The 21,677-nt window shown below is 60.5% G+C and overlaps 1 protein-coding gene across 3 annotated transcripts in view; it reads right to left on the bottom strand.

Moving 5' to 3' along the window:
• Positions 1-2,952: 2,952 nt before the first annotated feature.
• Positions 2,953-21,677, bottom strand: part of TP73 (tumor protein p73) — a 47,879-nt gene continuing 29,154 nt past the window's right edge. The window contains exons 4-13 of one of the 3 annotated variants that reach the window (XM_008068737.2): positions 11,932-12,118; positions 11,534-11,649; positions 9,858-9,967; positions 9,375-9,517; positions 8,960-9,048; positions 7,700-7,824; positions 6,998-7,146; positions 5,583-5,721; positions 4,740-4,833; positions 2,953-3,285 (exon numbers count right to left, since the gene is read on the bottom strand). In XM_008068737.2, the coding sequence (XP_008066928.1) occupies positions 2,953-3,285; positions 4,740-4,833; positions 5,583-5,721; positions 6,998-7,146; positions 7,700-7,824; positions 8,960-9,048; positions 9,375-9,517; positions 9,858-9,967; positions 11,534-11,649; positions 11,932-12,118 (1,485 nt within the window). The remainder of the gene's footprint in view (positions 3,286-4,739; positions 4,834-5,582; positions 5,722-6,997; positions 7,147-7,699; positions 7,825-8,959; positions 9,049-9,374; positions 9,518-9,857; positions 9,968-11,533; positions 11,650-11,931; positions 12,119-21,677) is intronic. The other 2 variants (XM_008068735.2, XM_008068736.2) reach the window with 2 other exon arrangements.

Below are 21,677 nucleotides of genomic sequence, written 5' to 3'. Positions count from 1 at the left end.
GGGGGGGGGCACCACCTCTGATGGTGCAGGTGTGTGGGCATCTCTCCATCTCACCTTCGTCCTTACCGTCTGGTTCTACTTTGTTTCAGCCCAGCTCTAAAAGACTCAGGCTTTCCTGGAGGTTAAACAGATTTCTGGAAGCTTCTTTTTGCTGTGACAGGTCCGCTGTCCCTTATGCCCAACTCTGGACAGAGACATCTGAGAACCCAGAGGAATGGAACGCAGCCCTTCGTCCACTTGGCCTGAGCCGACTATGCTCTGCTGCTCCCGCTTTCCCAGGTCTTCCGAGAAACATGAGTGCGTCTCGTGAGGTGTCCGTGACACACCCGAGACCCCTGTGACCTTTCCAGAATTCCGGCGGCCCTACAGGGCTTGGGTGAGGGGTGGGGGCCTGCGTTTCAGGAGGCCTGGCTGGTCCTGTGAGGTTGGGTGGCCTGGTCCCCGGGTCTCCTCTGAGGTGTGGAGCAGAGGGATGTCCTGTGGACACAGAGAAACTTGGAGAGAGATTCCCATGGGGCCACCAGGGCGCCTCCTGCCTGTGAGAAGTCCTCTGTTTGCTCTGAGCACCTTGGTGACATTCACTTTAAGCCCGTGGGGACGGCTTAGTCATGAGAGCTAGTTGTTGGAACGTGTGCTTTATTATGTTACAAAAACAAAAATTCCCACCAAAACACAGCTAAAAAAATAACACGTTTTCCCAAGATTACATTACAAAAAAAGTAATTATATCGTGGAATATATCTATTAATACTGCCTGCAGAAGTGTTATCTTACACAAAGAACATGGATGGTATTTTTTTTTAACCTTAAAGCGTTAAAGTGCTTTAACCCATAACAGAAGCACGTATTTGTGCGTCTGAAATGTTGAGCGTCTCTATGCCAACTCCTGCTTGCCCCTGGGCTGGGGTGCCAGCCGGAATCAGCACAACCATGGCTCCCAGCAGCCCAGGCTTGGTGGCACACGCGCAAGGGAGGGTTCCATTTACCGGTTCTCACACAGCTGTGTGAGGGTGTCCTGCAGTGACCTGTGTGTGGGCTCCTGTGCCGGTTCTTACTCAGCAGACTTGAGGCTGTGACCCCCCTGCGCTGTCACAGCAGAGCCAGGAGCCTCCCTCCCTCCCGCCTCCACTGGAAAAACCTTGCTCCTTAAAGATTGGCTTCTTTTTTCTTGATTTTTGAGTTTTATAGAAAAAGGGCTTCAAGTCTTAAAGGATTCCGTTCCTGGCAATTTGCAGTGTCTCTTAACCATGGCAAAGTTTCGACTCAGTTTGCTCCAACGGCTGCTTCCCCAGCAGAGTGAGACCGGAGCAGGGTCACCAGACAGCTTTGGGAGGGGACGGAGGCACCCGCTGGGAGATAGCTCCTCCACGCATGCTCCAGGCGGCCTTTCTTGGGAGTCTGCCTGAGGTTCCAGTGACAGGCACCCCTGGGGCCTCTCCCAGCTCAGTGCCACCCACTCCACCAGCCCTGCCCAGGAACATATGCCGGGGGCACCTGGGACAGCCCCCAGCAGACTTGGAGCAGACTGGGAACTTGCCTGATAGCAAGTCCATGTGAGACCTTGGAGTTCAGTGCATCTCAGCTGAGTCTGTGGCCCCCAGGGGTGGGCCTCGGTGCTCTGGAGGCGGGACGAGGGGCAGAAGGGGGTCGGGCTCCCGTGTGTGGCTTCAGGAGCAAGAGCTCAGACTCCAGCCAAGTCCCCACAAGCTTTCTGGTCTGTTTCCTCATCTACAAAATGGCAAGATGAGCATTCTTACTTGTGGGCCACCTGAGAGGGAGTGCAGGTGACATTAGCTGGGGTGGCCATGCTTGACCCTGGGCAAGTCCTGAGCCGCTGCTGCCACTGCTGTGACTGATCAGTGGGCACAGGTGTGCCTTTCTGGGGAGACGGAAGCCACCCTGGAAGCTGGGCAGCCAAAGCCTGTCCCCTGGTTGCAAGGAGCTGGAAGGAAGGACCCTGGAGGTCTCAGTCCTGGCTGCAGCTGGAGCCTCCCAGGGTCTGCCCCACCCTAAACACACACTGGGACAGCTATGTTTCCAAGGACCCCAGGGGAGCTGGACAGTAGGAGGAGGGGCGGCTGAATCACTGTAGCCACTTGGGGACAAGTGATGGGTCCACCTTGTTTGTCACTCATTTGTTCCTTAGCCCAGCTTGTAGGCACTGGGCTGAGGACAGAAGGGAATGTTGAGAATGAAAGTTTTTAAAAAAGCTGACCCACCGTGTAGAAAAGGGTATCATTTTATCAAGTATTGGCAATTTCTAGTAGTCTAAGGACATGCTGTCCCTCTGTCTGCTGAGGGCCACCAAGGAGAGGTGGGTGTGGCCAGCGGTGTCACTCAAAAGCGCTTCCCCACGTCCCGGTGGGCTGTGTCCTTCTGCAATACCAGCACAACCTTGATTTTCGCTTGGGAAAGAGCCGGCACTGTGGGACGTGGGCGTGGGGCGCAGGCGCCTCCTGGTCCAGTGAGGGCATCCCTGGCCCCACCCTAGGCGGAGACACAGTCTGGGACATTCCCTGAAAATGTGGCTCATGGCCACCCAGAACCCGAAGACATCACAGAATACTTCTTGGCAGTCCCTCGGCCGAGAGGACCCTTTTATGTGGAAGGACGTCTCTCAGGCAGGAGGCAGCACTGAACCCTGAGCCCGTGCCAGCGTCCCCACCCACGCCTGCCATGGAGCCCACCGGGCAGAGGCAGAGCAAGGCGGACCACCGTGCCTCGGTGTCCCCGGGGCCTGGCCCTCGAAGGCACACTGCCAGGGCAGTTCCCGAGGTTTCCTCCGGATGACTCAGGCCGTCCAAGGGTGGCTTCGGTGACGGGCATCTCCGGGGGTCCCGCTGGACCCTGCCTGTTCCAGCACAGCCCCAGAGTCCTGCCTCCCAGGCAGTTTTCGGCAAAGGAGGCCGAGGGGAGGCATGGCGCGGGACTGGGCCGCAGGCCGCGCTGGCCTCAGTGGATCTCGGCTTCCAGCAGCTCCTCCTTGATGGGCTGCTTGCGGGCCCTGCAGTCTGGCAGGTCAAAGCCGAAGTCCGCCCACTCGTCGGGGCCGCCGCCCGGGCCGCCGCGGTTGGGAATGGTGATGGTGTGGCGCACGCGGAAGTGCACGGCCTCCATGACGCGCTGGCGCTGCAGCTCCCCCGAGCCGCCGATGGAGATGGTGGCTGCGTTGCTGCTGGAGCGGAGCAGCTGTTGTGCACCGAAGTCGTGGCCCTGCTTCAGGTCCTGCAGGCCCCTCCAGATGGTCATGCGGTACTGGTCGGGAATCTTCAAGGCTCCAAGGTCCTGCGAGAGCATGGGCGCCCGTTAGGGGGTGGTGTGGGGCGGGAGGGCCGCCCTGCGAGGTGGCCTGGCCACACTGCTTCCCTGGGCCCTGCAGGACGTGGCAGGGGAGGGGGTGTGGTGGAGAGGCATCCCCCAGGGCCTCTCCTGGGCTGACCTGTCAGTGACAGATGGAGCCACGGGCCACCTGCCCCTCCTCCCCCCTTTCCATGGAGATCCGGTCCCCAGCTCAGCCCTGAGCTTCCAACGTCCTCCCAGCACCATGACATGCACACGCATCACGCTGGTGAGGCAAGGGTTAACAGGTGACCTGGAGTGAGCCTAGCATGGGCCACCAGGTACAGGGTGAAGGGGAGGGTGGTTAGTGAGACACAGACATGGCTACTCTCTGCATGAGGGACAGTCGGGCTGAGCAACTGACCCAAGCTCCCTCTGACAAAGCCTAATCTCTGACCTGTGGCCCTGGGCTGGGGACCAGCTTGGATGGGCTTCTGACCTGGGCCATGTGGACCGGCTGGGTAGCAGGGGCTGCAGAGGGCTCCAACGTCTGAGCTGGAGCCCCCTGGGCTCACGGGGCTGACCTCTGTGTCCCCCTGGGCTTCTCAAGGCTTGCTCTGTGCCATCCTAAGCCACAGGCAAGTGTTTCGGGACTAGTCTGCCAGGATTCTCGTGTAAGCCCAGGTCAAGCCATGACTGTTTAGTCACCGTGCCGGGGTCAGTTGTCACATGTGAGTGAGCTGTGTGGCCTTGGGCCGGCTGCTCTCCTTCTCTGGGCTCCGTGTCTCCCTTTGTAAACGGCACTGAACTAGACCTTTGGCTCTTACATTCTTCAAGACTCTGTGCCTTGGGAATGGCCATCCCCTAAAATCAAAGGCAGCCTGGCTGCTGGGAGTCAGAAAACTCTGGCAAGAGAAAGAGCCCTCCAGTCCCAATGAATAGGTCAGCTTCTGGAGGCCTGGGTGTGTGTTCCAACGCGCCCTCCACGTGCCCATCGCTTGAGAGGTGACTTTTTTTTTTGAGTTGGAGCCTCACTTCGTTGCCCAGGCTGAAGTGCAGTGGCACACTCACGGCTAGCCCAGCGTTGACTTGCTAGGCTCCGGTGATCCTTCCACCTCAGCCTTCCAAGTACCCGGAACTACAGGTGTGCGCTACCACGCCCGGCTGATTTTTGATTTATTGTAGAGATGAGGTCTCACTGGGTTGCCTGGGCTGGTCTCGAACACACAGGCTTAGGCAATCCACTCGCCTCGGCCTCCCAAAGTGCTGGGATTACAGGCTGAGCCACTGAGCCCAGCTGAGAGGTGACTTCTGAGCTGAAGTCCTGGCGCCTGCTTGCCTGGAGAAAAGCTCCCTAGAAAGATGGGAGCTCTGCCTGGGGACGGCCCGCAGGCCATGGTCCCTGAGGGGTGGGGCTGAGACCATGCTGCCCGGGGGCAGGGAGGGGTGTGGGTGGTTACCTCAATCGTGAGGTTCTGCAGGTGGTAAATGTTCTGTAACCCTTGGGACGTGAAATACTCGATGCAGTTTGGACACCCCAATCCTGTTAAAAAACTGCAGAGAGAGTTGGAGAGACAAGCCGCGTTAACCTCTGCGTCCATGGGCTGTGGGGCCCCGAGGGCGCGACCCGGCTGGTGGGGGGAGCTGCCTCCAGAAGGTCCTCCTGCCATCCTTCTGCCTGCAGGTGGCCACAGCACCAGGCAATCCTGCAGCCCCCTTGGGGACCTGGATATGCTTGGTCAGGGGCATGTCTGCCACAACCCCCGGCTTTCTGTGTTTTTCCTCTTTTTTTTTCTTAGAGATAGGGCTAGCTCTGTCACCCGAGATGGCAGGCAGTGGCGCAGTCATGGCTCCCTGCAGCCTCCAACCCCTGGACCCTTTAACTCCTCTAGCCTTAGCCTCCCAAGTAGCTGGAACTATAGGCATGTGCCACCACACCCAGCTAATTTTTTCATATTTTTGGAGGGGCAAAGATGGGATTTTGCTATGTTGCCCAGGCTGGTCTCAAACTCCTGGCCCCAAGCGATCCTCCCACCTTGGCCTCCAAAAATGTTGGGATGACGGCATGAGCTATCGCGCCCAGCCAGCTTTTCCTCTTTGTAAGGAAACTCTTCCCCAGCATGTGTTGATGGCTTCTGATGTGATACTCCTCTGCCTCTGCCTGACCTAAGGTGACTGTGTGGTTAGCACACAGGTTGGGATGGGGTGGCATGCAGGGATGGCTCACTGGGGCACGAAAGTCCGAGACTCGTGGACAGGGTGACAGCACAAGACAGGCCCCCCTCCCCCAGCAAGCCACATACCTGACGAGGCTGGGGTCGGCATGGTAGGGGGGTGGTGGGGTGCAGTGGGACCCCGAGGCCATGGACTGGGAGCTGTGGCCACCACCCATCTCGCCGTTGGCTGGCATGGTGTGGCCATGGCTGTTGAGCATCCCGGGGCCTGGGCGACAGGGCAGGTGGGGCCGTCAGAGCCAGGTGGGTCGCAGAGCAGGCTCCACCCAGGGGCCCAACCTCTGGACACCTCAGGGGTCTCCCGAGGCCCAACATCACTTGGCACCACCCCAGCCAGCTGGAGGCTTGAGCAAGGACCAGAAACCTGGGGTCCTGTGTCCTTGCCCTCGTCTGCTCGGACCGAGGATGTCTGTGGACGAGGTAGCATGTTCTGGGCTGTTCCATCCCAACGCTGTCACGAGGGGTCTCGGGACACATCTGGGGGACCTCACAGCAGCGGGGCCCTACCTTGCCCTGCCACGTCAGCCCCTTTGGGGCAGGGAGGTCCCAACTCTACCCCATCCAGCCTGTGCTGCCGGGTCCTTAGAGAGGGCTGCTGTCATGTAATCCTCATGCGTGAGTCTGGTACTCCCTTAAAAAAATCTTACCATTTCATTATTGATTCTAAATTATTTCCCTCTGCCTCCTTTTCAAATCAATTTTTAAAATGTCTTTATATGTTTTGGGGGTACAAGTGTAGATTTCTTGCGTGTATATGCTGCCCAGGGGTGGAGTCAGGCTTCTGGAGAAACTGTTTTCAACCCTCCCCCCCGACTTAAAAAAACTTATTCTTTCACCCAGAGAGTCTAGTACTTTGGTCCTTCTTCTTTTTCTTCTTCTTCTTTTTTTTTTTTGAGTGAAAGTCTCCCTCTGTCGCCCAGGCTGGAGTGCAGTGGCACGCTCACAGCCACCGCAGCCTTGACCTGCTGGGCTTAGGCAATCCTTCTGCCTCAGCCTTCCAAGTAGCTGGAACTACAAGCACGTGCCACCATGCCTGGCTGATTGTTTGCCTTATTGTAGAGATGAGATCTTGCCAAGTTGCCCAGGCTGGTCTTGAACCCCCTGGGCTCAGGCAATCCTCTCTCCTTGGCCTTCCAAAGTGCTGGGATGACAGGCGTGTGTCACTGTGCCCGGCCTATGAGTCTGGTACTTCTATTGCCATTTTTCTGATGGGGACACTGAGACTCAGTGAGGTTAAGAACCTTCCCCAAGCTCCTCAGTGGCCAGGAGGTGGTGTAGGCATGCTCTCGGCCATGCCGCCCAACGCCTCCTGAAATGGGGAGGGTGGAGTGGACCGTCCGTGGCCATGTGTCCTGCCCGCAGGTGGAGCCACCCGTCAAGAGACTGACTGGTCCCTGGTCCTGAGCTGTGGAGGGTCCTGAGCCGGGCCCACCTTTTGGGCCTCCCCACCCCACCTGTGGGCCTCCATAGCCCGAGGGACTCACCTGCAGGCCCCAGGTTGGGCCCGGCCGCCGAGCTGTGGGGAGGAGGCTGGCCCACCAGCTGAGTGACTGAGGGCAGCTTGTTCACGCCCCCATGCACCTTGTTCATGGGCGAAAGGACGGGCCCGTAGATCGGAGGCTGCAGGTGACTCCTGGGCAGGAGGGACAGCTTCCGTGGGTGGGAGGCAGGGCTGCTCTGCCCACCCCTGGATGCCCGTGATGCCCCATGCCATGCCTGTGATGCCTCCCCCCAGATGGGACCCTGACTCCTCTTGGAGATACCAGGGCAAGGCTCCATACTCTCCCAGCCTCCCTGCCCATGACCATAGCCAGACAGGACCCTGGCCGGGGGTGGGGGGTGGTTGGGAGCAACCTGTGCCACCGGACACAGCCTCTGGTCGTCATGGGCCAGTGTCATTCTGACCACCCCTCCTGGCCTTCACCCTCAGCAGACGTGTCTGAGGCCCTCAGTGGGACAGGCGCAGGGAAGGCTGTGACCCAGGATCCCTGGGCAGCCCAGGGTTCTAGAGGGCTTCCCCAAGGAGGGGGTGCCGGGTGCCACCCCTGGTGGTCCCAGCCCGGGTGCCTGTCCCCAGTGGCTGATGCTTTCAGGAGTGGGTTCCGGTGCTCCTGGCATTCTCCTTGCCAGATTGAGCCGCCCTTCCCCGCCCGAGGGGTGGCCCCAGGCAGCGGGGGCTGACTCACGGCCTCTGCAGGAGCTGCTGCTGCTGCTGCCGGTAGGAGTCGACTAGAGGCTGTGGCACCAGCTCCATCAGCTCCAGGCTCTCCTTGAGCTTCATGAGGACCTCGAAGTTCTCCCGGCCACGGACCTGAGCACGGAGAGGCAGACCCTCTGCCCGGTTGCCCAGAGCCTCTGCCTGGACGCCCTGAACCCTCTGCCTGGAGCCTCTGTCTGGATGCCCTTGATCCTCTGCCCAGACACCCTGAACCCTCTCCCTGGACTCCCGGAGCCCCTAACAGATGCCAGAGCCTCTCCCTGAACACCCCAACTCTCTGCCAGGATGCCCCTGACCCTCTGCCCAGAAGTCCCTGGCCCTCTGCCTGAATTCTCCAGACTCTACCCAGATGCCCTGGAGCTTCTGCTCAGACACCTGTGACATCTGCCTGGATGTCCCAGAGCATCTGCCCAGACACCCGGAGCCTCTGCTGGGATGCCCCTGAACCCTCTGCCTGGATGCCCTGGAGCCTACAACAGATGCCCAGAGCCCCTGTTTGGACACCCCTGACCCTCTGTCGGGATGCCCTGGAGCCTCAGCCCAGTTGTCCCGGACTCTTGATAGGAGGACCTGGGCTTGGCAAAATGTCTCATTTCTTGGGGTTCCTGGCACGCCAAAGGCTCAGGATCTCCCAGCCCTCCTTTCTCCTCCCCAGAGGCAGATCTGAGCAGAGCCCCTGACCTGGTAGGTGGGGGGGGGTCTCCTGTCCATGAAACCATGCCCCCTCCTTCCTGCCCCAAGCCCTGCTCCCCTTTCTTCCCTCACCGACAGATAAGGGACCTTGAATGAGGGGTTCAGTCTTGGAGCACTCAAAAAATTAAAAGCTCCTGTCATGGAAGTCAAGCCCTATCAAGGCATGTGGTGGTTTAATGCATCCGCTGGAGGTCACACACGTGAGGGTCTAGACACTCAGGCTGCAGCCACATGTCTCGCCAGGCGTTGGGATCATGGCTTCCTACAGAATGTCCCTGTTGGTGGGACTGTCACCCCATGGAAGACTTCGCTACCAAACAGCATTACTTGTTTTCGGGACTCAAATTGGCGGACCCCGGGACCCCTAGGGAAGCCCTGCGGTCGGGCCCTGTTGGTCTGGCTCCTGTGAACGGACGTTCCCTTCTCGGCACTATGCCGGCCCCCCCCGCCCCGCCCCGTCTGTGGCATCTGGGACCCCTTCCCCACAGCCTGGGCTGCACAGAGGGCAGGGCAACAGGCAAGGGCACACACTCACGTGCAGGTAGTATGTGTCCTCATCGGCATGCCGCCTCTTCTTCACACCGGCGCCCAGGGCAGGGACGGCAGGGGGGCTCTGCTTGAATGCTGAAGGCGTGGGGGCGGGGGGAGGTGAGTGGCAGGGCTCACGCAGAGGGCAAAAGGGGTGGCACAGCCCTCACTGGGGTTGCCTGCCCCACCCGCGCAGGCTGAGCCTCCAAGGGGGCGCAGTGTGTGGACAGGCTCAGAGCTGGGCAACCATGAGGCTGGGCAAACCCCGTCACCACCTGGGCCTCTGAGACGCCCGTGGATGCGGCTTGGGACAAGCGGGTTGTACGGGGGCTGCTCTGCCTGGCTCAGCCCCCAGCCTGCAGTGCGTGTAGCTAAGGCCGCCCCGTGGCTGGTTGCCTGCCCGGCCCGACAGGCCTGCTCACCGCGCTTGCTGGCAGCCCCGTTCTTGGCGCTGCTCTCGTTCAGGGCCTGCTGCTCACGATAGTGGTCCTCGTCGGCTTTGCGGTCACGGCCAGGACAGGCACAGATGCGGCCCTCGAAGGACCGGCGGCCCAGCACCTGTCCGCTGTCAGGTGGGCAGGGCCAGAACCATGAGCCCCGAGGGTCCACTGTCAACCCCGCCCACTGTGGACCCCCGCAGGACCGGCCTGGAGGGGCGGCAGAGTCGGTTGAGCGCTCAGTGTGAGCAGCGAGTGTTCCTGTTAGAGGGAGTGAGACTCCCTGTCCCCTCCCTGCAGGCCGCAAGGCCCCTCCCTCGCACAGTACCGCGCCTGCAGGGCCCCCTCCCAGACTGGTCTCCAAGGCTGGGCCCTGCCACTGGCCTTGGCCTCCCTGTGGCCCCAACATGCCCCCTGCAGCACTGGCCCAGTCCCTGCCCGCCCAGACCCCGCGAGTCTGGGACTTACTCTCGGGTCTCCAGGGTGATGATGATGAGGATGGGCCGCCGGTTCATGCCCCCCACGCAGCTGCTGTTACACATGAAGTTGTATAGGATGGTGGTGAACTCCGTCCCCACCTGCACAGGGGGAGGCGGGGAGAGGGCTGGCACCAGCACACTGGCCCCACACCCCTGAGGTGGAAGCCGCCAGCCCCACCTTTGGTCTTGGCTCCAGGTAGGTACCAGGATGCCTGGTCTTGCCTTCTGCCATCTGTCCATCCATCCACCCATCGCCTACACATCCATTTCCATCCATCCATCCACCCATCACCCACTCACCTACCACTCTTTCATCCATGAAGATCATTGGGCACTGGGCTGGCCTAGACCTGGTCTCCACTTCCAGGGAGGCACAGAGGCCTGGAGTCTGGTCGCCCCGACCATTTCCCTGACACAGGTTGGAAGTGAAGCCCAGAGGCTGTGTGTGTGAGTGGGTGTGCGCACAGGCCTTGGAGGGAAATGTATGTGTGGCACGCTGGGACTTGTCTGAGCAGAAGGTTCTCAGTGCCGTTCTGGCAGAGGGAGGAACCAGAGCCGTCCCCGGCAGACCCCCCCGCACCCAGCACACCCATCTCCCAGAGTTTGTGGCAGATCCAAGACATGAATCCCAGATTCTGATCACTGGGTGTCCCCAGACCACAAAATGAGTAGTTTTCACGGTCTCCCTGGGTCAGGAGACAAAAAGTCACTGGTTTGAGAAAATCTTGGCCTTTCTCAGAACTGGTGTCCACAACCACCAGGGGGCGAGAGAGCCCCACTTTTCTGGTAGCCTGGACAGGTGAGTGCAGGACGCCAGTTGGGGGACCACTGGGAAGAGATGGTCACCCTCAGTCCTGCTGACATAACAGGCTGCTCTCAGAGGACTGTGGCGTAGAGACAAGGGTGGGGGGTTGGAAAATGGTGACAAGCTGGGGTGAGGGAGCCAGGAGACGGAGGCTTGGGATCCCAATACAGGGATGGGGACCAGGGATGCTGAGGGCTGAATATACAGTGGTGGCCTGATGGTGCCTGGCCTCAGAACTGGGTACAGAAAAGGTGGGGGCCCATTACCACCTGCCCTCCCTTGGGGCTTGGAATCCACTCCCCATCTCCTGTCCTGGCCCCACCCACCACCACCCAGCAGCATCTTCAGGCCTTCCGGTTCCCTCACCCCAGTCTGTCACTCCAGTTGGGCACCACATCCTCCCAGAATGGGGTGCCCCACCCCAGAAACTTCTGCTGCCTTGGAGTCAAAGTTCAGACTCCCGCAGGCTCTCCATGCCTACCCACCTCCAGGCCCTTGCACCTCCTTCAGCCTGCACCCCCCAGATCCTTGCATACATGCTCAGTGCCCGGCTGGTTCCCTCCCTGTCCACCTGGCTTCCCAAGGCTCAGCCTCCTTCTGCGGACCCCCTGGCCTGGCTGGGACCCCCTGGCCAGGCTGCCTTCTGCGGACCCCCTGGCCTGCCCAGGGACCCTTCCGCCATCCCACCATCCCACAGTCCCCAATGTAGAAACTCCCACCCCTACGGGCCTGTGCTGGTTTGGCTCTATCTCAGCAAATCCAGAGTCTAAGCGGGCAGGGACAAACAGGGATCTCTGCTGGGGGGCCCACCCTGCAGGACTGACTCCAGGGGCCCTCTGCCCACCCTGGCCCCGGCCTACCTGTGGGGGCTCGTAGGGCACCACCACACTCTGCCTGCCGGTGACAGGGTCGTCCACATACTGCGAGAGGTTGTTGCCTTCCACGCGGATGAGGTGGCTGGCTGGGGCAGACTGTCCTGCCGGAGGGGTTGCCGCTTCAGAGAGGTGCCCGGCCTGGGGCCACCCCCTGCACCACAGAGTCCAGTCCTGTGGTCCTCCCAAGTGAGGCTCAGACCAGCCAGCAGCCCGCGCACCCTCGGGTGCTGGTCCCAGCTCTGTGCCCAGACTGTCCTGCCACCCCTGGGGACTCTCAGGATTTGCCAGGCACAGGAGAGAGGCGGCCACCCCACACAGGACCCCGGGCTCCCAGAGGCGGCTGGCCCCTGCCCTGGAGCGTGGGCCGAGGCCGCGTCAGGCACCTTCGTTGAAGTCCCTCCCCAGCTCGTGGTTGGGGCAGCGCTTCACGATGTCGGTCACGTGCTCTGCCTTCTTGTAGACAGGCATGGCCCGGATGGCAGTGCCCGGGGGCGGCGGTGTGGACACCTTGATCTGGATGGGGCACGTCTTGGCGATCTGGCAGTAAAGCTTCTTCAGCATCGGGGAGTACTGTGGGGGAGGGAGTCGGGTGAGGCCACGCCTCCCAACTCCGTGCTCCAACCCGAGGGAATGCATCCTCCCACAGCAGCCCCTTCCTCAGGCCCCTGGCAAGGGCTACCCATGGGCATCCCTCTGCTGGAATCCTCCAGCATCCTTGCTTCGAAGCATGGGTCCAGGCACATCTGCCCCGGCACCTGCTCCACCACTGTCGGGTGATTTGGACAGCAGCTGTGTGAGTGCCAGCTGCAGCCAGGCAGAAACGCTTTCCGAGTAGGCGTCATGGGCTGGGGAGGTGTGTACCAACGCCTCCATTCCATGGATGAGGACAGGAAAGGCCAGGAAAACGAGAAGGCGCTGCTGGGGGGCGGGGCTGGGAGCCAGAGCTGCTGGAGTCATGCCGCCCTTCCCGATGTGGACCTCAGGGTCCAACCACGGTGGTCTGGCCGGTGGGTTTGCAGCACTGAGTCCTTTCCTAAGAGCTCAGAGTCAGGCTCTTCTGGCATTTGCACAGGGGAAACCCCTAATTTGTGGCAGCCGGGTGCCCCTTGTGCAGCCACGCTTCTGCAGACGACTCCCTGGATCCGCGTGAAGGCCTCGCATGCGGTCTCAGCAGCCCTGGTCACTCTGGGTCTCCTGCGGAGCCGTTGAGCCTGAGCGCCGAGCTGTGTACTTTGGTCTCAGGCACTGTGGGGGCCCTCAGCATCCATGCCTTGAGGGTCCAAGTTGCTCATCTGAGGACCCAGGCCGGCTCTCCTGAGTTCTAAGAGTGACCCTGCTGAGGCCACCACGGGGTGTCCACTTGGTTCCACGCTGACTGCCTACCCAGCGGCTGGCTCCTGGGACCCTGAACCCCTCATGCCTTCTTCCCCAGGGACATCAGAAACCATCCACGGTCTCCAATTCAGAGGATGGTTCCTGTTCCAACTCATGCCCTCCATGCCCCCCACCAAACCCCAGTTACCGTGCTCCAACCCGAGGGAACGCCTGGCCTGGTGAATCACAAGACACCATAGCCACAAGTGCACTCCACCATGGTACAGTTGGGGAAACTGAGGCTGGAGACAAGGAGCTGCTGGCAGAACCAGGGAAGGAGCAGGCAGAGCCCACCCACCCCAGTCTCCCCCTGGCCCCCACCAGCCACCAGCGCTGACCCTTTGGCTATCGAGGGATATGATGTGCCCTCGGCAAGGGCATGCACAGAGAAAGAGAAAATGGAAAGGGAGGAGTGGCCAGAGGCGGAACGGGGTGGGGGGGAGGCCCTGCGTCCCCAGCACCCCCAGAGTCTTCGCCCTGCGCCGTGTGGACATCTGCCATAGGCTCAGGGCCCAGGGCAGGAAGCAGCATGTCCCAGTTCTGCTTGAAGGGCAGGGCAGCACTGTGTGCCCGGCCCTGCAGGTGGGCTGGGGGTCATTTCTAGAAGCAGTAAGCCCCTTTCAGAGCAAGCACCCCAGGCCTGCACAGGTGCCCCGAGCCACACAGGGGCAGGCACAGCCACGTGGGGAGGACCACAGCCTCCTTGCTGCTGTGGGTCAGGCGAGCCTCCCCAAGGGTGACTGCTGATGTCACCATGGCCGGTGTCACTGTCATTATAAATGCCCCCTTCACCCCTTCAAGCATCACTCTGGAAGATAAGTGGGTGACCTTTCTTCCAGAGCACGTGGGGGCTGTTCCCAGCTCAGGTCTCTGAGACTTGGAATTTCAGGAGACTCGGACGGGCTGACCTCGAGCATCTGTCTGGCGCTGGGCTCTTGGACAAAGGCCCTGCCTCAAGCCAGCACAGGTGATGTAGCTTCCATCTTTGCTGATTGAGAACAGGGGGAGGGCCAGGTGGTAGCAGGCTCTTCTCTGCTCGTGCCCTGGACTGGGGACAGGGACACAGGGCCGGCAGCTACAGAAGAGGTGACCGGGCTTCACCTGGGTCCAGGGGAGCCCGCGTGGTGGGCTACCTGCTGCCGAGCACTTATGGAGCGCCTCCAGTGTGCCCAGCACACACCCCCCCTAGAATTCACACCTGATGGAAGGCAGAGGGCTGGCTCTGTTCCCCTTTTCTCTCATCAGAAACGCGAGCAGGTAGAGCTGTGCAGCTGGTACTCAATAAATGCACTTTGACCTCGTACATCCTTCAGCCCCTCCCTGGGAGAGGCAGGTGGGTGAAGCGAAGCGCCCAGGGCACAAAGGGAACCTGTGCTCAGGGCGGCAGCAACCCAGACCGAAGCACATGCTGGGTGCCCTCTCAAGTGAGGCTTCATAGCAAATCCCTGACTCAGGCCACTTGCTGTACAATTAGTCTCGTGCAAGGAACAGCCTCGTGAGTATCACAGAGAGGCTCAGCCTGAGAGGTCCAACTAAAGGGGGCTGCCTGGCGGAAGAGAGCACCACAGCGAATGTTGGGCCTCTCTGGATTACAGAAATCCAAACACAGCTCGTGACGTAAGTAAGGGTTTGCGGGTATCCACTCAGCAAGCATTTGTGGAGCACCTGTTGTTTGCCAGGCCCAAGATATGCCCAGGGAGATCAGACTGAGGGGAGGGGGCAGCAGACACCCTGTGAAACAGACCTGGGAGGGGGTCTCAGGTCAAGGTCAGGGGACAGAAAAAGGCAAGCGGTCTCATCTCACGCCTGGCTCTGGGGCTGGCCAGCTGGGACACCTCCAGCCACTGGACAAACCTCTCTGTGCCAGATGGGTCACCTACTACATGCGGCCCCCTTAGGACCAAGCGGGCCAGCAGGTGTCAGTGGCAGCATTGTGCCCTTGTTCTTACCACCAGGTGACAAGAGGGAGGTGGCCGAAGGGGAGGGCTGACCCTCCAGAGGCTCCATCCATCCTGGTGTCCAGCCCATGGTCTGACATGGGTGCCAACTAGGCCCAGTGAGGCTGGGGTCACGGTGGGCTGGTGGCCCAGGTAGGACAGGGCCCTGTGAGCACATCCCTGGGCAGCCTGACACGCGGGGATGGGGTGCCTGGGTTGCTCAGCTGGTTCCAACACGGATGCAGCAGGGCTCTGGGTCCCTGACAGGCCCCTGGAGTGTGGACAGCACAGCTGAGACTTTACAGCCCCCGGGGTCTTGCGCAGTCCCAATGGCCATTGCGCTCCACCGAGGCCCTGTGAGCCCAGGGCCCGCCCCCTCCGAAGCTCTGACGCTGCGCAGAGGGCGTCGCCGGGCCGGGCACACAAGGCGGGGCCCAGCACATGCTCAGGTCTGCATTCTGGGTCCCCGCGAGGTCCCAGGGACACCGAAGGACAAGCAGGACAAACGGCGAGCGTGGGAGGACAGCTCCCACCCGGGGGAGGAGCTGGGGCGCCGGGAGCTGTCCTTGGTGCCGGTACCAGCAGCGCCTCCAAGACCGCCCACTTTAGGAGCCTGGCTAGAGCAGAGTGCCCAGCGGCCTGAGGTGGGCAGGGCCCGACCCTGGTCAGCCGCCAGGGAAGGTCGGGCCCAGGATGGGGAAACTACTGCCCCAGGGCGATGTGTGCACGGCCCCACCCTGTGCCTCAGCAAGGCCACCTGGGCCCTAGGCCTGGCCTTCCTCCGCACAGGGGTATCACCAACACAGTGCTCATGTGGCCTTCAGGGCACACACACCTGTCAGCTCCAGGGGTCACTGGTGTCACAGGAGGGGAGGGAGGCCTGGAAGACCCAAGTCCCTTCAGGCGGCAGACCTGTGGCCTGGAGGGCATGGGCACTCCCCCTCCCCAGCAGACCTCTGGGCTTCAGACCTCAGACACCGGGAAGTAAGAGGACTCCTGGGTCACCCGCCATCTATTCCGCCGAAAAGATCCTGTGGAGACACCTCCCTCTGCCGGCCTCCCTCCCTCTCGCTCTTCCCTAGAACCGCTAGGTGGATGTGTTTCAACAGATTCTGAGCTGATAAAATCTTATTTATCTTCGGCTGTTGACACAGAGCCGTCTGGACTCGCCTGCCCGGGATGCTTGCAGGAAATGGTTTGCCCAAACCCTGGTGTGCGCCCAGCCCTCCCCCCAGCGGCTTCTCCTTCGACCCTCCTCCCTTCCCCCATCCAGGTCCAACATCCCCGCCTGGCTGGGAGCCCCGGCCTGGCAGGGCCAGCGCGGGGGCGGGCGCGGCGCGGGGCTGTTAATTTCCTCGCACCCGCTCCGCGCTCTGGCAGCTGGGTGCCCGGCATGGGCAGGTTCAGGCAGGAGGACAGTGGAGAGGTGATAATAACTTGTCTGTCATTTTCCTGGGACGTGTAGCATCTTGCAAACCGCAAATACCGTTAACCAGCTTGGGCGAATCTGTTACGACAGATCTGGAGGACGAGCTGGCAGTGGGGGCTTGTAGTTTTTAAATGATTTTTTTTAGAGCCCACTTTTATCCACTTTCTGTGCGTGTGTGTGTACGCGTGCGTGCGTGCAGAGCCATATTTCTCTCCTTTCCGGGGTTATGAATCCTCTGAGCTGTCCAGCCAAGGCCAAGGACCCCCTCTCCCTAGGAAAGCCTGCAAGCCTGCAGGCATGAACTTGGGTTCACAGGCTGGCCCCGCAAAATTCATGTCGGAGCCCGAGTCAGCGGCCCCTGAATATGGTCCCCTGGAGTCCCCTTCTCCTTCTGGGAGGAGATGGTCTTCCTGCAGGCCTCGCTGTGCACTGTGTACCTCTGTCCTCCCTCCAAAGCTGTTGGAGCATGGGGTGGGGTCTGACAGATTCAGGGAGGCCTGGGTGGGTGTCAGGAGGGCTGGTCCCTGCCCCTCAGAAGCGGGTGCATGTGGCAACCACCCCAGTCTGCTTCACAGTACCCTGATGTCAGGCTAGAGATCCCATGGGCCAGGCAGTGCAGGTCCATTCACCAGGACACCACAGCCCATGGGCCAGGTGGTGGGAGGTTCCTGATGCCTGTAGGGCCCCAGCCAGTGGGCGCTGCGTCCATGAGAGATGAGGACTACACCCAGAGGAGACAGGAAAGGCCTGGTGGGCCTGGGGGAAACCAGGAAACAATGATCGGCCCAGGGGTCTGTCTCTGGGGGTGTCCATCTCTGGGGGGACCCATCTCTGGGGGGGCCATTTCTGGGGGGGGTCTGTCTTGGAGGAGTTCATTCCTGGTGGGTTGGTCTCCAGAGGGGGGGTCTATCTTTGGGGGGTCTGTCTCTAGGAGGTGATCTGTCTCTGGAGGGGCCCATCTCTACTGCCTGGCGGAGGGGTCTGCCTCTGTTGGTACAGTGACCTGGGGAGGCGGTGCGTGCCGTTCTCCCTCACTGGGGACAGGCACGGCTATGCTGTCTTCTCAGCAGGGCCCCTAGGTCCACCCTGACAGCCACCCACCATCTCCCATTTAACCACCGTGAGGTTTGCTTCCAAAATCCACCTGCTAAGCTAGGGCAGACCCACCCAGATCAGGGCAGCTTGGCCTCCTCACTCCAGCTCCCAGCCCTCTCTGTCACCGTTGAGCTTGACTTAGGTCCTGGGACCTGAAGTCGGACTTTAGACTGACTGGTCTTAAGCACTGCTGGGATTCATGAAGATGGCATAGTGCGGAGGCATTCGGTGGGACGTGTGTGTCTTCCCACTGAGAGGGCTTAGCTCCTCAGGGGCCGGGGGCCCATGGGCAGGGCCTGAGCTGGTCCTGTTGGAAGGAAGTCTCCTTTGGCAACAGAGACTGAAAATGATGCAGGCTGTCTTGTGGCGGGGGCTCCCTGGGGGCTGGCGGGGCGAGATGAAGGCCAGGACCACTCTAGCCTCCACTTTTCTGCCAGGACTCCGTGGGAGTCCATGTCTGAGATCTGCTATCCTGACTCAGTGAGACCATCCATGTAAGGTGCCATGGCAGGTACTATTGTCACTTCCACTGCCTGAGCCCAGGCAGGAAGGAGCCACCCAGGCAGGGTGGGGACTTCATCTGGTCTTTTCTTTGTTTTTGTTTTTTGAGTTGGAGTCTCACTCTGTCACCCAGGCTGGAGGGCAGTGGCATGCTCACGGCCACTGCAGCCTCAACCTGCTAGGCTCAGGCTATCCTTCTACCTAAGCCTTCTAAGAAGCTACAGGTGTGCACTACCATGCCTGGCTTGTTTTTTGATTTATTGTAGAGACGAGGTCTCACCAAGTTTCCCAGGCTGGTCTCGAATCCCTGAACTCAGGCAATCCTCTCGCCTCGGCTTCCCAAAGTGCTGGGATTACAGGCTTGATAACCATGCCCAGCCTCCCATCTGGTCTTAATCCATGACCCAGGCATCCCATCTGGGGTCTCAGGGATGGACAGGGTGGCCAGGCAGTGTCCTAGGTCCTCAGGGACAGGCTGGGCTTGCAGGGAGTCCTGGAATTCCCACCAGCAGCCACCCCGACACTCTGAGGACACGGAGAGTCTAGAGCACCAGGCTCAGCTTCTGCCCACAAACTTGCTTTCTGACCGTGCCAGCTGGAGAGCCCCTGCCTGTCTGCCCTGCCTCCTTGGCCAGCCTCTGGCCTCACACAGAACACACTGGCAGGGATCCAGCGAGCAGGGCTGTGGGCCAGTCCACGGAGCTGCCCGGCACGAGACAGAGAAGAAGGGCTGGCGACCAGCCTGCTTGGGTCACCGCAGGGAGGGCCCTTAGCTGCTGGGGGAAGAAGCCCCCTCACCCCGCCCTTACCCCTACCCTGACTGTGGTTTAGACGAGAAGCCAGGATTAATCAAGGCCTTGTGAGCTGGCCTGGTTTTGCCAGCCATGGTAGTTGGACGGGTGCCCTGGGATCAGTGGGCACCTGCTCACAGGACAGTCCCGGAGCCTGGGGCAGCGTGTGCAGTGTTCTGGACACTAACGTTGGTCTGGGCAGGCGGGCAGAGTGGGCCAGCTCCTGTCCTCAGGGCCTGGCAGTTTCGTGGGACAGCCTCCAGGGCTGGAATTGCCACCAGCTAGAGGTGGCAGGGGGATGGGAGAGAGGGGAGGCCAGCTGGGGACATGTGGAGGTGGTCACTTTCCAGTTTTTAGGGCAACAGTTGGCTGGAGTCTAAGTTTTCACTGAACCTCATACTTGTCACCGATATGCCCGGGACAAGAAAACATCGAGCTCTAAGCTTCTGATTCCCCCTGCAGAGAGCAGAGATGCCCTGCCGCCAGGCATAAGGAGACGGGGTGACTTGCTCCAGCTGACATGGCTGGGGGAGGACATATCTGCAATTCTTGGGGTGACCCTGGGCTCTAGGTAGCTCAGAGTGGTTTCCTACAAGGACCTCTGACCTCCCGGTTCACAAAAGCCCAGAGAGCTGGTAACTTTCCCAAAGGGGGTTTTCTGCCTAAAACGAGCTGTACCCCTCACAGTCTCCAGAGTCTCATCGTAAACTCGGGCTTGTGGATGCCAGCCTCAGCCTCCATCCAATCTCTGAGCCTCATGCTGTCTGCCTGCAGTGGGAGAAGGTGCTTTCCTTTCCAGTTGACAGCCTAGAAATTTCTCCACACCCTCCTCCCATTTCTGAGACCCCTCAGAAAAGGGACAGAATGCCTGGACATGGCTAAGGGGCTTCTTCACCCAGAGACCGCTGGGCTAGGCCTCCAGGGCCCGTGCATGCACCTTGAGCTTGGCTTCCACATCTGGCATCTGAGAAAACCCCACAACCAATCACTGACTTGAGTGCAGGAACCCACCAGCCCTGGAAGCAAAACTCCCTGCTTGGCCGAGACTCTCACCTCACCCAGCGTCCTACTCGGCCCAAGGCTCAGGCCACCCGGGACCCAGGCCCCAGGGGTCTCCCAGCGGGCTGTCTTTCCCATCTACCAAGTGGAGCTAGTGGAATTGGGGTGCAGTGGCAGAGCTGGGCCTGGGAAGCCCAGTGCAGATGGGGGGTGGAGGGTACCAGGAGAGGTGCGGAAGGCCTGTCCCCAGGCCCTGCTGGCCTGACGCCTTCCCTCTGAGGCCAGTGTGCCTGAGTGTCTAACGACAAGATGTTCCTCACTTGTCAATAAAAACAGGCAGGGAAAGCGACTGGCTGGACTCTCGCCTTGCTTGGCGATTGCATCTGCTGACAACAGCGGTGGACGCTCACTGGGTTGACTCAGGTTGGGCTCTCCCCACTCTGAGAGCTCGGCACCTCCTTCCATCGGTTCACCTGGCATCCCCCATGGAGCTGGGAGCAGAGGACGGGCGGGCCGGGATGGCTGCCCCTAGGGATGTGCCCAGGGACCTGCTCAGACTGGGCTGATAGCACAGGAGTTGCGAGAGCAAAGGCTGTGATGGAGGTGCAGGACTCAGGCCTCAGCTCTGCCCTTTGCTGACAGGTGACCTTGACCTGCTGTCTGAGAGTCTCAGTTTTCTCATCCATGAAATGGGGAGAGTGGGGGGGTCTGCACACGGGGGGCTCAGCAGTGCTAGGGTCGACGGTGCTCATCAGGCACATCTGACCCACAGGGCTGCCTCTGCTTTGGGAAGTCCTAGCAAATAGACGATGCTTCCTCAAATGTACTTGCTTCGTGCCCCTCCAAGCCCCAAACCCATGCCATGGAGTCCCATCCTCTGGGGGTTCTCCCTCGAGACCCCCACAGGAACCAGGCAGTGCAGCCAGGAGCCAGGGCCTTAGAGCTGGGGCCTCCCCAATCTCATTCAGGGCCTCCAAGGTCAAGTTCTGTGACCCCCCCCCAGGGTTCCTCCGCCCACTTGGGAGGATGGAGAGAAGAGCCAACCCCGTCTCCGGCTACGAGCCTCGGTGCTGATGGCAGTCCAAGCCAGCCTAGGTGGCTCGTCCTCAGCAGAGCTCGGCCAGGCACAACTCGGCAGTCTCGGCAATTTCTCCCCAAGTGTTCTTGCTTCTCCTAATGAGCCACATTTCATCTCCACAATAACATTGTGAGAACTCTCCCCTCAGCTTTAAATACGTATAATTGCTTCTGGTGCCAGTAAAAGGTATTAATTCCATTTATGCATTCCATAAACTTCTAGGATAACGCAATTGATACCGCGATCGTGTCGGGACACCTCTGCTGCTGCTCTCCTGCCTGCAAACCTCCAAGGGGCTGGAATGTTTCTCCCGAATCCATTAGCGTTGACTCAGTCTCATTCTCTCCGGAATCCCTAGCAGAGCCTTTGTGCTTCCCTGGCCCGCCTTCCACATGTTCCTCTTAGGGGAAAGGGTGTGGGGAGCTCTCACCCCATGTGGAGCTGGCTCTCCCCCAGGATGGATGTACACGTGCACACATGCACATACATGTACCCACACCGAGTCTGAGGGCACCCGGGCTATGCCCTGACCATCTGTGGGTCCAAAGGGATCCCAGGGCCAGCTGGCCACACCTGTGTATGCCCTCACCTTGTGGGCAGTGGGTGGCATTGCCCAGCATGCCCTGAGGTACCCACAGGTACCCTGCTGGGCCAGGGCTTCCGACCACACAAAGCCTGCCTGCCTAGTCTCAGAGCCCTGTTCCCATACTTCCCAAACACCGAGGACAGTGATCTTCCCTGACCAGGCTGAGCTGGGGACAGACAGAGGCTGAGTTGGGGCTGCACTGTGTCTGATGCCCACAGGGTTGAGTGGTTCTGGCGAGTGAGGGAAACCGTTCCTGTTCGTCCCCTGCCCCGAAGGACTCCTGAGATGAGCTATCCATGCCACAGCCCCCCCGTGGGTGCTCCGGGGACAGGAGTGGCC

This window comes from Carlito syrichta, unplaced genomic scaffold, assembly GCF_000164805.1.
Source record: "Carlito syrichta isolate Samal-C Ts95f unplaced genomic scaffold, Tarsius_syrichta-2.0.1 Scaffold311497, whole genome shotgun sequence".
In the NCBI taxonomy this organism is placed as follows: Eukaryota; Metazoa; Chordata; class Mammalia; order Primates; family Tarsiidae; genus Carlito; species Carlito syrichta.
This window is presented reverse-complemented; position numbering and strand designations above follow the sequence as displayed.